At 49.4% G+C, this 17,910-nt stretch overlaps 1 protein-coding gene across 5 annotated transcripts in view; it reads right to left on the reverse strand.

The window, feature by feature from the left end:
- The window catches only part of LOC126260117 (neurexin-1a), a 2,420,624-nt gene that overhangs the window by 295,046 nt on the left and 2,107,668 nt on the right, over positions 1-17,910 (reverse strand). For all 5 annotated transcript variants that reach the window (XM_049957356.1, XM_049957358.1, XM_049957357.1 and 2 more), the window contains one exon: positions 16,316-16,689. In XM_049957356.1, coding sequence (XP_049813313.1) covers positions 16,316-16,689 — 374 coding nt within the window. The remainder of the gene's footprint in view (positions 1-16,315; positions 16,690-17,910) is intronic.

A 17,910-nucleotide genomic window follows, 5' to 3' on the forward strand; every position in this document is an offset into this window, starting at 1 on the left:
TGATTTTCCTTATTTTATTGTGGTGATCGTTTCTTCCTATGTAGGTCGGCGTCAACAAAATACACTCCTGGAAATTGAAATAAGAACACCGTGAATTCATTGTCCCAGGAAGGGGAAACTTTATTGACACATTCCTGGGGTCAGATACATCACATGATCACACTGACAGAACCACAGGCACATAGACACAGGCAACAGAGCATGCACAATGTCGGCACTAGTACAGTGTATATCCACCTTTCGCAGCAATGCAGGCTGCTATTCTCCCATGGAGACGATCGTAGAGATGCTGGATGTAGTCCTGTGGAACGGCTTGCCATGCCATTTCCACCTGGCGCCTCAGTTGGACCAGCGTTCGTGCTGGACGTGCAGACCGCGTGAGACGACGCTTCATCCAGTCCCAAACATGCTCAATGGGGAACAGATCCGGAGATCTTGCTGGCCAGGGTAGTTGACTTACACCTTCTAGAGCACGTTGGGTGGCACGGGATACATGCGGACGCGCATTGTCCTGTTGGAACAGCAAGTTCCCTTGCCGGTCTAGGAATGGTAGAACGATGGGTTCGATGACGGTTTGGATGTACCGTGCACTATTCAGTGTCCCCTCGACGATCACCAGTGGTGTACGGCCAGTGTAGGAGATCGCTCCCCACACCATGATGCCGGGTGTTGGCCCTGTGTGCCTCGGTCGTATGCAGTCTTCATTGTGACGCTCACCTGCACGGCGCCAAACACGGATACGACCATCATTGGCACCAAGGCAGAAGCGACTCTCATCGCTGAAGACGACACGTCTCCATTCGTCCCTCCATTCACGCCTGTCGCGACACCACTGGAGGCGGGCTGCACGATGTTGGGGCGTGAGCGGAAGACGGCCTAACGGTGTGCGGGACCGTAGCCCAGCTTCATGGAGACGGTTGCGAATGGTCCTCGCCGATACCCCAGGAGCAACAGTGTCCCTAATTTGCTGGGAAGTGGCGGTGCGGTCCCCTACGGCACTGCGTAGGATCCTACGGTCTTGGCGTGCATCCGTGCGTCGCTGCGGTCCGGTCCCAGGTCGACGGGCACGTGCACCTTCCGCCGACCACTGGCGACAACATCGATGTACTGTGGAGACCTCACGCCCCACGTGTTGAGCAATTCGGCGGTACGTCCACCCGGCCTCCCGCATGCCCACTATACGCCCTCGCTCAAAGTCCGTCAACTGCACATACGGTGCACGTCCACGCTGTCGCGGCATGCTACCAGTGTTAAAGACTGCGATGGAGCTCCGTATGCCACGGCAAACTGGCTGACACTGACGGCGGCGGTGCACAAATGCTGCGCAGCTAGCGCCATTCGACGGCCAACACCGCGGTTCCTGGTGTGTCCGCTGTGCCGTGCGTGTGATCATTGCTTGTACAGCCCTCTCGCAGTGTCCGGAGCAAGTATGGTGGGTCTGACACACCGGTGTCAATGTGTTCTTTTTTCCATTTCCAGGAGTGTATTTTCGCATTCGGAGGAGAAAGTTCGTGACTGAAATTTCGTGAGAAGATTCCGCCGCCACGAAAGACGCTTTTGTTTTAATGATGTCCACCACAAATTCCTGTATCATGACAGTGACACTCTCTCCCCTATTTCGCGATAATACGAAACGTGTTGCCCTTCTTTGAACTTTTTCGATGTATTCCGTCAGTCCTACCTGCTAAGGATCCCACACCGCGCAGCAGTATTCTAAAGGAGGACGGACTAGCGTACTGTAGGCATTCTCTTTAGTAGATTTATTTCATTTTCTATGTCTCCTGCCAATAGAACGCAGTCTTTGGGTAACCTTCCCCACAACATTTTCTGTGTGTTCCTTCCAATTTAAGTTGTTCGTAATCGTAATTCCTAGGTATTTAGTTGAATTTGAGGCCTTTAAATTTGACTAATATATCGTGTTTAACGAATTCCTTTTAGCACTCATGTGGATGACTTCACATTTTTCATTATTTAGGGTCAACTGCCAATTTTCGCACCATTCAGGTATCCTTTCTAAATCGTTTTGTAATTTGTTTGGTCTTCTGATGACTTTATTAGTCGATAAACGAGAGCGTCATCTGCAAACAACCTAAGACGTCTGTTCAGGTTGTCTCCCAAATCGTTTATATAGATAAGGAACAGTGAAAGCTCTATAACTCTACCTTGCGGAACGCCAGAAATCTCTTCGGTTTTACTCGATGACTTTCCGTCACTTACTACGAACTCGGATCTCTCTGATAGGAAATCACGAATCCAGTCACATAACTGAGATGATATTCCATAAGCACGACATTTCACTGCAAGGCGCTTGCGCGTTACGGTGTCAAAAGCCTTCTGGAAATACAGAAATACGGAATGAATTTGAAATCTCTTGTCAATAGCACACAACAATTCGTGCGAGTAAAGAGCTAGTTGGGTTTCACAAGAACTATGTTTTCTAAATCCGTGTTGACCGTGTATCAATAGACCGTTTTCTTCGAGGTAACTGATAATGTCGAACACAATATATGTTGCAAAATCCTGCTGCATATAGACGTTAATGATATGGGCCTATAATTTCGTGGATTACTCCTACTGCCTTTCTTGAATATTGGTGTGACCTGTGAAACTCTCCAGTATTTGGGTACGGATCTTTCGTCGAGCGAACAATTGTATATGATTGTTCTTTGGAAATTTGTGGTAAGGACTATGGGACCAAATGCTAGGGTCATCGGTCCCTAGGATTACGCACTATTTAATCTAACTTAAACTAACTTTCCCTAAGAACATCACACACATCCATGCCCGAGGGAGGACTCGAACCTCTGGCGGGGGATGCCGCGCGAACCGTGACAAGACGCCTAAGTTCGCACGGCTATCCCGCGTGGCTTAAGTATGGAGCTATTGCATCAGCGTACTCTGAAACGAACCTAACTGGAGAGGAAGACTTGCTTTTGTTGAGTGATTTAAGCTGCCTCACTACTCCGAGGATATCTACTCCTACGTCACACATGTTGGCAGCTGTTCTTGATTCGAATTCTGGAATATTTACTTCGTCTCCTTTGGTGAAGGAATTTTGGAAGGCTGTATTTAGTAACTCTGCTTTGGCAGCATTGTCTTCGATAGTATCTCCATTGCTATCGCGCAGAGAAGGCATTGATTATGTCATACCGCTAGTATACTTCACCTATGACCAGAATCTCTTTGGATTTTCGGCCAGGTTTCGAGACAAAGTTTCGTTGTGGAAACCATTATAAGCATCTCGCACTGAAGCTCGCGCTAATTTTCGAGCTTTTCTGCAACAGTGTTCTGGCCCTTTTGTGAACCAAGAAGGATCAGCTCCGTCGTTTGTTATTTTATTTGGTATAAATCTCTCAATCGTTGCCGTTAGTGTTTCTTTAAATTGAAGCCACATCTGGTCTACCCTTACATGGTTAATTTGGAAGGAGTGGAGATTGTTTCTCCGGAAGGCGTCAAGTGGATTTTCTGAATAGGTGTATTTTTCGTTTATTTTTGGAGGATTTGGGGGTTACAACAACCCTGTGTTCAACAGTCTGAATTTTAAATCTTCTTTACTTCTTGTGTAATTTTTCTGCCAAGAATAGTAAAACTCATCTACTACTGTCAGTATTTCATTTATTAATCTAGCTAGTTAGTGCCCGCTGCTTCGGTCGCATAGAGTGTACGGTCTGTACAGATTCTGCGTTCTTGTTGAGATATTTCCATAGAAATTTTAATTCCCCAACGAATATTTATTTATATCCAACCGAGAAGTGAAATATCAGTTTTCATAGATTTAGCTTAAAAAGTTTTTAATACATTGAAATATTTTCTTAAAAATTTGGAGCCTCTATTTCTGAACCCTTAGAGGTTAAATTCCCAAAAAAAGGGAAACAGGCGTTTTTTTATTCCTAACCTGTAATGTAAGATCGTACCTCTTAATCAGTAGACTATTGCAACATTTTAAAATTTTAAAGTCGATCAATAATATAAACGTTAAATACTGATAATGAAATTTTTCTGGACCCTAGCAGCCGTTAGAAGGACAACCTGCAAAAGGTTTTAGCTGATTAGCGTTATAGATAAGTACATCTAGTAATCAGAACACAAGACTTAGCAGCTTAATCAGTTATCGCTTATCGCACATTGTTTCATTATCTCGATCGTTTTGCTGGTTCCGTAACATTAGTCCAGTGGTTTCTGAAGAGTAAAATCAGAACGAGTTGCATTATGGCTTAATTTCGACTCTAAAATATCCAGTTGTTTTTAATTATCTGCAAGTAGAATGAACAAAGAAAAACGTTTTAAAGTTCACAAAAAAGAGCCCACGACATGCTGCATAAGAGCACAAAAATTCTGGAAACAATAACCATACATTTTCTTAAGAAAACTACGAGTTCCTCAAGTAGAAACATGAAAGTATAAAGGTTATACACTCAGCACAATCCTGTACCAATGAACATGAAAACATCAGATCTGTAGAATGACCAAAAGACTGTCACGAAAATTCAAACTACGAGTTTCTCAAGTAAAAACAGAAAAGTTATGCACTCAGCTCAATCCGGTAATGATGAACATGAAAAACCAAAAAAGGCTCTCACGAAAATTCAGCATTAGGCTGATGATTTCAGCAGTTCAAAACAACTAGGATGCAGAAGTAACTTTTCGAAAATCGTATCACACTGGCAGTTCTTGCAACAGCGCAATACTTAAATCTCATTTCTCCGGAACGTCAGCGCGTGCTGGACACCTGTCTCTAAAATGAAAGAGCGCTCCATCGATTTGGATTGAAGCGCGCCTCCTTGCTCTAGGACAGGTGTAAAATCCGCCCGAGGCAGGCGATAATTGATACGGAGGCGAGGATGCTGATGTTGTTTAACTAAATAGTGACGCCTCCAGTAACGGAACAGTTTGTGCCAATCTGCTGGCTATGGAGCCCCTCATCACGCGAGATACTTCTCATCAGCGTTTGGTGCTGGGAACAACTTTGTTTTTTTTTCTTTATTGATTTTCGATTCCCCCCTCCCCCCCCCCCCCCCCCCTCTCGGAGAGAAGAGTTAACCAACACAATGGTAAGATAACAAACAATATAAAACGAAGAAGATAGGCACAATTTAAAAAAAAAAAAAACACGGCGAAATTGTGATGTCTGTTCGCACGAGATAAAGAAACACAACTAGCGACAGTATAGTGGCTGTTCGCAACACTGACAGGGGACGCACAACACTGAACATTCACTGAATACAGCACTATACGCGACAAGGCGGCAAATGGGGACTGGGGGGAGGATCTGGAACGATGAGGGGGGAAAAAAGGGGAGGAGGAAAAGAAAATGGGGGGAGCCGATGGAGGAAGAGGACATAGTAAAAGGGGGCAGAGCGGACGCGAGAAGGAGTAGGGAAGTAAGTGGAGGAGAAAGCAAAAGGACTCGGGGCAGAGAAAGGAGTCAAAGAGAGTATAGGAAAGTAAAGAACAGATGGATCAAATGGCTCTAAGCACTACGGGACTTAACATCTGAGGTCATCAGTCCCCTAGACTTAAAACTTCTTAAAACTAACTAACCTAAGGACATCCCACACATACATGCCCGAGGCAGGATTCGAACCAGCGACCGCAGCAGCCTTGTGGTTCCAGACCGAAGCGCCTAGATTCACTCGGCCACCGCGGCCGGCGGAAAGATCTGGATGGAAGAGGGGGGGGGGGGGGAGAGCCCAGGAAGAGGGAGGAAATGGGAGGAGAGGATCAGAGTGGCATTGGAGGGATAAATGGAGGGAGCGACTGCATCATCTGGGAGGGGCAGTTGGTGGAAAGGAGATGAAGGGTGTAAAGGTGGAGGGTAGGGTGAACACAACGGTGAAGGCACGGCAGTGGGCGGGGGTCGGGGAGGAGAGGAGCAACAATGGGATGAGGGGGATCGTGACGGTGGGAGGCGTAGACGAGGATACGTTCTTGGAGAAGGAGCAGATGGGGGAAAGGAATCAGATCATAGAGTATGTGGTGTCGGGAGGCGCATACAGAAGGCGAGGCCGAGTGCACGGTGCTCGAGGATCTGGAGGGACTTATAGAAATTGGGGGGGGGGGCGGGGGGGGGGATGGATATCCAGGTGGGACTGGCATAACAGAGGATTGGACGAATTGATTCATAGGTGTGTAGGATGGTAGAGGGCTTCAAGCCCCACGTCCAGCCAGAGAGGAGTTTAAGGAGTCAGAGGCAGTTGTGGGCTTTGGATCAGATAGAGCAGAGATGAGGGATCCCAGTGAGGTGACGGTCAATGGTGAATTCGAGGTAGGTGAGGATGGGGGAGAGGCGGACAGGATGGGCGCAGATGGTAAGGGAAGCATAGAGAAGCCGGAAGGAGCGAGTGGTACGACCTACGATGATTGCCTGGGTCTTGGAAGAATTGATTTTCAGGATCCACTGGCTACACCAAGGGGCAAAAATGTCAATCTGATTTTGGAGAAGACAGTGTGACCGTTGAAGGGTAGGAGCGAGGGCAAGGAGGCGGTGTCATCGGCATACTGCAAGAGGTATACTGCAGGAGGGGGGGGGGGGGTTGGGGCATATTGCCGTGTACAGGAGGTAGAGGAGAGGGGAGAGGACAGAGCCCTGGGACACACCCGCGGAGGGGCAGAAGGTGCGGGAATCGCCGTTATGGATGGTAACGTAGGAGGGGCGGGGAAAATCCTTGAAACCTCGTATGCGTGTTAACGGCCTATGTTCAAAACTATGTTTGAGCACTGTTACCATAATTCTTTGTGTAACGATGAAAATGTTAACATCACTTTGAGAAGTAATTTTGGCACAAAACTGAATTGTATACGTTTTAAGAAAAGTGAGTTGGCACTATTTAGATCAGAGACCTCCTGCCTAGCCCTCCGAGAGCCACGACGAGAAGGAAACCGAAGAGCAAGGCTGCGGCCGGCCGCCGACACAGCGAGCCGTTCGGCTTGTCACAGTTTGCCAACATCAGTTGTAAGCGTAGGCTTCCGCGGCCGTTGTCTTCTTCAATAAAATTCTTCAGGGTATCAGACCGCATACGGCACAACACTCGTGTCTCTGCATCTCTTGAAGAACATCAGTTGTGTTACATTAGATTTACTTTCTGAATTAGGAACACCATTACTTCCACGCACTGGTTCAAACAATGAAGAAGCCACACCATTCAGCGCTGAATGGGAATTGTTTTTTGAACGCCATACAGAGAGCTTCTTAGACCACCGCACTGTTAAGAGCTCTAAGAACGTTCACTGGAACTTCGTTACAACACCAGACACACAGACGATGTGATCTGGGAAAAAACTGACTCCAGGGAAAACAGAGCTGTGACTAAATGTTTTGTGGTTGTTCATCGCCAATTATTTGATTTCATCAAGCCTTTCATTGCAAGGAGGGAATGAATTACTGACAGATATGGCGGAGAAGACTGATGCTGTAAAATAGTTAATCCTTCGGAAAAATCAGCTTAAAGTTCTTGACATAGAACATTTCTCACAACACAAGGCACTTATTTCCCAACCGGGTATGACTACCTTCGTTTCAGTAGTTGGGAAATTTCGTCATGACTTGTGAGAGAGACTTCAAGACTTTGCACGTTGAAAAATTATTTCGGTTTATTTGTGGGACCCTTCTCTCAATGATCTGTTAGTCCAACACAGGAATTTACAAGAATCTTATGAAATGTTACACCAAGAGCCATACCCTCGACTGCACGGACAGATCCATAAATCTGGTTAAACATATGTGTGCGGATTGGGGGGAGGGGACCAAACAGCAAGGCCATCAGTTCCATCGGATTAGGAAAGGATGGGCTAGGACGTTGGCCGTGCTCTTTTAGAGGAACCGACGTGGTATCTGCACGAAGAAATTTAGGGAAATCACGGAAATACAAAATCAGGATGGCCGAACGCGGGTTTCAACAGTCGTCCTCCCGAAGGCGACTCCAGTGTGCTTTTTTTATGAAATTTAGAAAGTCCCTCCATCATTCCTGTTTAAAGATTGTAATGTGCGTGACACGACGTGTTTTTAATCTTGAACCAGAGTTGCAGATACACGTCACACACTACTGGCCTGGCGTCCGCTGTTTCACTCATGTAGTCTCTACGGCCTGCACAGATTTTTCTTGTTTTTCTGTGATCAAATTTTTATGTTGTTGACAAATTGCAACACCTTCTAGACTTTTCAGGCTAATAAAGCCATAGAAGCATGATCTTTTCCGTAGGACTTTCTCACCAAAAAGTGATTCTGGTAGCTGGAGCCCAAGGTTTTTGTTAATCGTGCCTTCTGTGTTCCTATGATGATATTTCCATAGGAATTACATCCCATAGCACATATTTCTTTATATTTAACCGTAAAGTAGAATACCAACTTTTTAATGTAACGAAATAGTTTGTTAATAATTTTCACCCTCTATTTCACCACCTAAGGGGCTGAATTAAAAAAACATGAATTTTTAGAAATACTGAACCACGTATTACTGTCCGGAAACAAAATACCAATTTTCATAGTTCTGTGTTCAAAATCCCCTTCATAATGACACATTTTCAAAAGCCTTTCATCCACCATTCGCTCCCTGTAGGAGTGGAACACCGAACAATCTCTTCTTAAACAATACTCACAGTATAAGACCCACAGCCTCTCCAAATTTCAAATTTCTGTCCTTAGTGGTTTCGGCTGGGCGATGATAAGTGAATCAGTCTAGCCCCATTTTAATGCCTTTGGGGTTGAAAGACCAATGAAACACGTATTTCTTTAATTTATAACCAAAAAGTCAGATACCAATTCTTATAGATTTAGCTTTAAAAATGGTTTCTCAATGAATATTTTCATAAAACATTTCATCCACTATTTCCCAACATTAGGGTTGAATTTCCAAAGCAGTCACATGCGTATTTTTTTTATTTCTAGCAATGAAGTCAAATAGAAATTTCCATAGATTTACATTCAAAAATGTTTGCATAATGAAATATTTCCACAAAGAAGTTCATCCCCTATTTCACCCCCATAAAGAATGAATTTCCAAAAACACCGAAGGACGTATTTTTTAAATTTTAACCGAGAAGTCAAATATCAATTTTCATAGTTGATGCTTTAAAAATACTTTAGCAATTCTTTAATAACGATTTATTTTCAAAAAAATTTCACTCCCAAAAGAGGTTAAATTTCTAAAAATGCTGAAACATGTGTTCTTTATTTCTGAACGAGAAACCAAATGCCAAGTTTCGTAGGCCTGGCTTCAAAATTACCTTAAAAATCATTTCGTCCCCTTAGGAGTCGAATTTCGAAAAATTCGTTCTTCAACGACGCCTGCAGTACCAGATCAACACCGTCTCCAAATTTCAAGTTACTGTCCACAGCGGTTTGGGGCTGGGGAGGGGGGGGGGGGGGTGATGAGTCAGTGAGTCAGTCACTCACTCGCGAAATAGCGTACTAGGCCCCATTACCCCTGGTTTAGTTTTATAGGCGTTCATGTTATTACTTGCTTTGAAGACTGTGTGCCATTCAGCCTATCTTCCAAGTCCTTTGCCGTCTCTGACAGAATAACAATATTATCGGGAAACCGCAAAGTTTTTATTTTTGCTCCCGATATTTTAATTAAAGATAAACGCCACTCACGGGTTACGCCACAGGACTCTCCGACTGGCCAATTGTTGCCTACTAAAAGGCAATACGAAGAACCATCTACGATGGTGGGACACGTGTTAAGAAAGTCGCCAATTCCTCCAGCGTGATTTTTATTCATTACCCAAATTTCTCTTTCCTTCTTATTCAGCGCACAGATTAAATGAAATGAGGGAGAGGCAACCACTCTGCCTGATTCCGTTCTCGAATATCTCTTACAGAAGGTGTAAACCTAGCCATTCTCAATCAGTCATCCGCTCTTAGTCGTAGGTTTAGTATTGCCTCGTGTGTTCGTACATTGCTCCGGATGCCAAAATACTCTCCGAGTTCGTGTTTCATCAACCTTTCCAATCTTCTGTAAATAATTTGTGTATTAGATATAACGTTTCTTATAACATATTAGTGGTAATGAATGTGATGTAGGATCAGTTGAATGCCTGGCAAGATGTAGGAGAAGGCCTTGCAAGATAAATAGAAAGATCTGACGACGCTTCGCCACGGCACAATATACATGTCAAGTAGAAAATGGGTGCGTTATAAATGCTCAGACCGATCGTGGACAGAAATGAAGAACACATTGTCAACTGAATTGAGTTTATTCAATACGCAGTTGCAGAGCAATAGCACTTTCTAAATACGGTGAACCTAATAAATACATTACCCAGACACTTTACTGTGACCACCTGTAAGAAGCTCGAGTAACCTTCTGCAGCCCGAGATGTGCACGAAGGAGGTCACTGAGGTTCCGGAAGGTGGAGGCTCGCTACTGCCAGCTGTGCTAGGTTTCTCGTTTAAGGATCCGTGCCATAAACAGTTGCACGGCTATTCGCTCGTAAGCATCTCCGCAGCCATCGTTCATTTCTGTCATCTACGGCCCACGATGCACCACAGCTACCACCGTTTCGGAAATGCTTCCACCCTCGGCCCTTAGGGACGCAGAGACATCGTACCTTTTCCACATTTCGACATCGTCCGCGTTCCCCGATACGCTATACGTGCCATCGACTACCAGTGCTGCCATCTGCCGTTTGTGACGGTTACTTCACGTCGAAGTCGAACGCGGTCGGTGGTCACGTTAATGTGACTGGGCCATATATAAAGCGGTGCGGACTGGTGGGTGCGATACATCTCCGGAGGTAACATGAAAGGATACCTCCCTTCTATTGTGCCTTTCCGGCTCTAATCGAAGCGATAGGTCTATTGCAGGTGCCAGCCACCCTGCAGCGGTCCAATCAGCAGCCAGCAGCAAGCAGCGGTCCCAGCCAGCAGCCAGCTGCAATTCCAGCCAGCAGCCAGCAACCAGCAGCCAGCAGCGGTTCCAGCCAGCAGCGGTTCCAGCCAGCAGCGGTTCCAGCCATCAGCCAGCAGCGGTTCCAGCCAGCAGCCAGCAGCCAGCAGCCAGCAGCGGTCCCAGCCAGCAGCAGTCCCAGCCAGCAAGCCAGCCAGCCACCACCAGCAGCAGCATTCCCACCGTCCAGCCAGTTGGGTCCCCCCCCGCCAGCAGCAGCAGAGTGTGGCTTCCGCCCCAGTCTCCTTCATCATTCTCCGTCCCTTTTACTCTGTGTTTCTCGTTGGCTTGCCCGTCACTCGTTTGCTTCTTTGTCCTGTCCAGTGTTCTTCCCCTTATCACCATGTCAATCCCAACCACCACTACTACAGCCACCACCACTGCCATCATATACACATCTCCCTCTGCCGCCGCCACCACCACGTGGTGTGCCCAATCACGCCCCCCCTCACTCCATCCCCCCACTCCTTACTCTCCCATCTCCCTCCCTTTTTGTCGCCCCATCCCCGGCTCCTCCCTGCTGCACCTCCTCTGATCCCTTCCCTCCACTCCCTCCCTCTGCTTCTTCCAATTCCGCAGCCCCCGCTAGGGTGGCCACGGACCACGCTCAACTTTCCCCTCCGCCCTCTTCATCGTCTTCATCATCACCGTCGCCATCGCCTTCGCCATCTCCGGCGCCGACTCCAGCACCAGGACCTGCCACTCCACGCCACCTTCCAGTTGCTCCCAGCCCCCACACCTCCTCTGCCGCCGTCAAACGCCCCAGTGCCACCCCTGCCTCCTCTGCATCTAAAAAGGCTCTGCCTCGTCCCCCTTCCCCTGCCCAGGATGCCATGGATGCCATGGATGTCTCCCCGCCTGTCCCTGCCCTCTCCTCCTCCTCCCGCCCTCCTCCTACCGCTACCTCCTCTCCCGTCCTGATCCCTCCCTTCTTGAGGCCCAGAACCTCACCCACTTCCTGCGCCAGCATTTTCCCGGTGCTCCCATCTCCCTCCTCACTCCTCGCCGTGATTCGGTCATCATCTCCTCCACCAGCCCTACCCTTCACAGAGATCTCCTTTCCCGCATCCCTGTCACCCGCTTCGGTCCTAATGCCACCCTCACCCCTGCCCATGCCCCGCCTCCCTCCCGCCAACCCCAACCCCCGCATCGCCCGCCGACCCTCACCGCCATGATCACTTGGCTTAGTCCGACAATCACAGAGGAGGAGGTGTTAGCGGAGCTCAAGGCGCATCCCCATCTGGAGGTGCGTGCTGTTCGCCGCATCCACAACTCAGCCGGCCCCACCTGCCTTATGCGGTCTTTTCCGAACAAGCCCCCTCCATAGACCGTCTCCTGAAGGAGGGTGCCTTTCTCTTTCATCAACGCTACCAAGTTGACCCTCCCGTTCCCCTCCTCAATCCCTCTGCTGGCAGAGGTGCTTGCGGTATAATGCACACCCAACATCTGAGTGCCGCGAGGCCCTCACCTGCCCGCACTGTAAGCAAGCCCACTTCTTACGGCAGTGCCCCAATATCCAGTACCCCCCCCTCCCCCCCTGTAACACCTGTAACCTCCCTCATCCTACTTACTCCCAGAAATGTAAGGCCCGACCCCCTCCTACCACTCCTGAACTCGCCGTTCCTGTCCGCCCTCTGGACGCCCCCACCCCTCCTGGCAATTCCCTTTGCCCAACACCTACCACTGAGGACATCATCAGATTCCTCACCATCGTCCTCCAAAATGTTCACCCTTTCCAGCGCCCCCACAGCCTCCAACAGATATTCCTCGCCACCTGTTCCGTTTTCCACCTAAAAATGTATACCACCTACTCCAACAACCAGGCCCATTTCACCTTCTCCCGTCTTGACACCCTCGTCAAAATCCCTGTCATGGTGCGACAGCACCGTATCCTTTTCAACAACATCCACTCCCTTCCTGCCAACAAGCACCTCTTCCTGCACACCCTTGCCACCCACCGCATGGATGCCTTCCTCCTCAATGAAACCTTCCTCCAACCCCACCAAACCGTCCACACTTCACCCTACCTTCTTCACCGCTCCGATAATCCCCTCCTGATTGCGCGTGGCGGAGTTGCCATTGGTCACCACCGCCAGATCCCAGTTCGGCTCCAACCTCTCCTTCCCGACCCCACCGAACACCTGATCCTTAAATGTAACCGAAGGCTTCCGCGGCCGTTGTCATCTTCAATAAAATTCTTCAGGGTATCAGACCGCATCGTCATAATTTAAAATGCGCCAACGTTTCGGCCAGCGTTGCAGCTAGCCTTCATCAGTTTAACGTAAGGCCCTGATGAAGGCTAGCTGCAACGCTGGCCGAAACGTTGGCGCATTTTAAATTATGACGATGCGGTCTGATACCCTGAAGAACTGATCCTTAGTCTCTTCTTCCCCGGCCTTACCGTCACCTGCACCACCATCTATGTCCGCCCTAACGCCCCTATTCCCTTCGACTTCCTCTGCCACATTGACCGTACCTTCCTCTCCTACATTCCTCTCCTCCCTTCAAGGCGACCTCATCCCCATTCCCCAGCACACCCGTCCCGAATCCAACTCAACTCCCGATGTTATCCTTTCCTCCCGTAACCACCTTGGCCGCATAACGGTGGATGTCCTGGAGCCTATTGGTAGCGACCATCTCCCTGTCCTCCTCACCATTTCAGACGGTCGTCGCACCCGCCCCGACCCTCGTAATGACCCTCCCCCAAAGTATGTCCATGACTATTCCCGTGCCAACTGGAATGCCTACCGGGATACCCTCTGCACCCCTTCACCTACCACCACCCTGACGATGTTACCCATGCCGCTTCCTTTCTCCAGCAGACATTGTCTGAGGCCATGGAGGCCCATGTCCCTACTGCCGCCATCCACCCACACTGTCCTACCTTACCCCCACAGGCCGTCCTCCTCCTCTATGAATCCCACCATCTCTACCATGGCTTCCTCCACACGTGTTACCTGGACACACTACGACGCCACCGGCAACTCCAGCAACACATTAGAAATTTGCTCGCGGCTAAGAAACGCCGGGACTGGCGACAGACATGCACCTGTTTAAATGCTACCCTACCTATAAACTTGTCCAAGTTCTGGTCAGTCTTCCATCGCCTTACTGGAACTAAAACCTCCCCCTACTATCCTCTTCTCCATGATGATCACCCCTACCCTGACACCCTTAGTAAGGCCAATCACTTTGCCTCCTACCTCTCCGACATTTTTTCCATCCCCGATGATCCCCAGTTCGATTACTCCCACTTCCCGGATGTCCGCGATCGAACTGACACTTCTGTCCATCCCCTCGCACCTGGTTTCCAGTACTTGGACAACATTGCACACACGGAACTCAATGCCCCTATCACTACACAGGATCTCATTGCTACATTCCGCACAAAACGCAACACCGCTCCTGGTCACGATTGTGTCACCTACCGCCACCTTCGTGAAGCTCCTGTCTCTTTCCTCTCCACCCTGGCCAGGCTCTACAATGTAGTCCTGTCCACCGGCTACTACCCCGGCCTGTGGAAATCCTCCTGTATCCTGATGTTCCTTAAACCTGGTAAACCGCCGTCCGCTGTCTCCTCCTACCGTCCCATCAGCCTTACCTCGGTCTTCAGCAAGGTACTGGAATCCATCCTCACCCGACGCATCCACCAGCATCTCCGCCAGCACCGCCTCCTTCCCATTACCCAGTGTGGCTTTCGGCCATCCTTCTCTTCTGACGACCTTCTCCTTCACCTCACCGAACAGCTTAATTCCCGTCGCTCCACAATCCCCCTTCCTGGACCTCGAATGTGCCTATGACCACGTATGGCATTCCGGTCTCCTCTTAAAGCTGCATACCTTCGCCCTTCCCATTAACTACATCCGTCTGATCGGCTCCTTTCTCTCCCACCGTCCTTCCTACGTCACCATCCATAACACGGATTCCTACACCTTTTTTCCCTCTGCCAGTGTACCCCAAGGCTCCGTCCTCTCCCCCCTTCTGTACCTTTTGTATACAGCAGACATGCCGCCGCCGTCACCCCCGTCCAACTTCTCCAGTTTGCTGATGACACCGCCTTCCTTGCCCTTGCCCCCACCCTGCAGCGCTCCCAACACCTTCTCCAATCCCATCTTGACCAGTTCACTGCTTGGTGCAACCAGTGGTTGCTCAAGGTCAGTCCCTCCAAAACCCAGGCGATCATTGTAGGCAAAACCACCCCTTCCTTCCGCTTCCTCGATTTCTATCTAACCATCCATCTATGGCCATCCTATCGCCCTCACCCCCACCCTTCAGTACCTTGGCGGCACCCTCGACTGTCGCCTCTCATGGACCCCCATCTCCGGACAATCCAAGCCAAGGCACGCTCCCGACTCCGTCTCCTCAAGCTCCTTTCCTGCTGTACGTGGGGTCTGGACCCCTACACCATACTCCACACCTATAAATCCCTCATCCGCCCTATTCTTTTGCTACGCCCATCCGGCCTGGATCTCCGCCCCCCCCTACCTTTTATAAATCCCTTCTGATCCTTGAACGCCATGCTCTCCGCCTTGCCTATCGCATCCGTCTCCCCTCCCCCACGCGGATCCTGTACGACCTCATTCCGTTCCCCCACCTCCTTCGTTTCCTCGAAAGGATACGGATCCTGTACACCTCCCGTAAACTCGATCCTCCTCACCCACTTGTCTCACCCATCCTCTCCCAACCCCACCCGCTGCCGCGCCTGTATTCCCACGTCCCACCCGGTCTCCATCTCTCCACCCTCCTTACCCTCTCCCAAGGTGGCTTCCGCCAGCTCCCCCTCCCTGATGATGTCCTCCTCCCCTCCATCTACCCCTCCTATCAACTTTGATCCTCCCCTCCCACTTCCTTTGTCTTTTCCTCTGGGCACCCACCCTCCCTTCACTCTCCTTTTCCCCCCATCCCCCCTTCCTCCACCCCTCTTCCCCTGGGCTTCCCCTGCCCCTTCCTCCCTTCCTTCCTCCCCCTATCTCCCCTGTCCGTGGCATCTCTGCGCTCCCCTCTCCGTCCTCCACCCCCCTCCTCCTCTTTTGGCATGTCCCCGGACTCGTACACGCTCAGTGGACATTCGCGAGCCGGAGATCGTCGCCATCAGTGTCTAGTGTGTGTGCCTTCGTTTTGTGTTTAGTGTTCTTTCGCCGTCACGCCACCACTGTTCACCTGTGCCGTCGCAGTCGTCCGTGTTTTGTGCGCCGTGTCATCGGGTTTTAGTGTTTTTTCTCGTCCAGCGTGAACGGCTTCATGTTTATTGTTTTTCGTGTCTACAGTTTTTGCCCGCCATTTTTATTGTCTTATCTGTACCACCTTTCTGTCATCTTCATTGTACCACTAGCGGCCGAAGAGCAGCGTACTATGCTGCTGACAGCCCACCTTTGTATAAGGTGCTTAAAATAACAATATAGAAAAAAAAAGGTGGGTGCGCCACTTACCTGGAAGTAGATGTTGGTGGCGGAGTAGGCCTTGAGCACGGGCAGGCCGACGAAGGTGTGCTTGGAGCGGAAGGTGACGGGGTTGTGCACGAGCTGCGGGTCGCGCTTGCCGAAGGCGGCGGTCACGCGAATGCGGGGGCTGTGCGAGCCGGGGGCGGCGACGGCGCCGCCCGCCGCGCGCGCCACCTCGAAGTAGCGCCGGCCGTTCACCGACAGCTGCTGCATGGCGCCCACGAAGCCCGCCGGGCCGCCGCCCCCGCCGCCGCCCCCGGCCGCCGCCTCCTCGGCCGCCGCCAGCGCGCTGGCCGCCGCCACCGCCCCCACGTGCACGGCGCGCACCTCCAGCACCGCTCCGCGCCCCGGCGCCGCCTCCGCTGCCAACACCGGAGTGTCAGTGCGAGTTATTACAAAAACGACGAAAAAAACATACATTTTGTCTCAAAATTCTCACCTTTAATATTTATACACTTTTGAATATTGATCTGATGGAACTAAATTTTCCTTGAGACAAATGATTCTTAACTATATCTTCGATAACGACAGGAGCTCAAGAAATGAATTAAAATTTTAGCCACAGCCGGGACTTGTGGCCAAGTCTCCTGCTTACGGGCAGATGTGCAAGCCGTTACACGACTGCAGTGTTGTGGCTACCGCAGCTGCACGCACTAACCCGAGTCCATTGCCCTGTCTGACACAAACTTCAATTCCGACCTTCAGCTAATTTCCCCTTCTCGTATCGTCACTACTGCCGAGGCTCTCCGACACTGCAATAGCACTCCAGCTTTGTACGTACTGGGGAAATCCTGCCTGAACCTCAGGCGTAGTATCTGATGAATACATTTCAAGCAATTGTCCCGGAATTTACTGTCCGAGATCCAGGAAAATACTTTCGTCCCGCCATGTGCCGAATTTTCGAATCATTCGAAAGACGAGAACGAATGATGTGTGAATTTCCTCTTCCAGTCACTACACATTATTCAAAATACACATTTGTCTGTTAAGTTAGGCGTTATTCGATAGTTATGTTTCCAGCGTGTTTCACAAAGGATCGGTGTTGAGAAAATAATTTTCGCCCTTCAAAATGGTTCAAATGGTTCTGAGCGCTATGGGACTTAACACATGAGGTCATTAGTGCCCTGGAACTTAGAACTACTTAAACCTAACTAACCTAAGGACATCACACACATCCGTGCCCGAGGCTTCGCCCTTCCTCTAATGATGAAGACAGTGGTTCAAGTTCGTCTGTCCGAAGAAGGAAGTTAAATGATGTAAGGTTTTCAACAAAGACTGGCTAGAAAACAAATATTTTTTTCACACGGTTCATGAAAGGATACCGCGTCATAGCAAAGTGTGTGATTTGCCTCGCCACCTTTTGGATAAAAATTGAAGGAAGAGAAACTGTATTGGATCATCAGACACACAACAATACATTCAGAGCCAATACCATTATCGTAAAAATAAAACAGTTACACGTTTCTTTGTCAGAAACTAACGTCTGGAGAAGATTCTGTGATACGTGCTGAAATTGCATCTGTTTATCATAGTGTAAAACACGGCCTCAGCTACAACTCAATGCGTTGCCAAATGAAATTGCA

Source organism: Schistocerca nitens, chromosome 5 (genome assembly GCF_023898315.1).
Source record: "Schistocerca nitens isolate TAMUIC-IGC-003100 chromosome 5, iqSchNite1.1, whole genome shotgun sequence".
Classification (NCBI taxonomy): Eukaryota; Metazoa; Arthropoda; class Insecta; order Orthoptera; family Acrididae; genus Schistocerca; species Schistocerca nitens.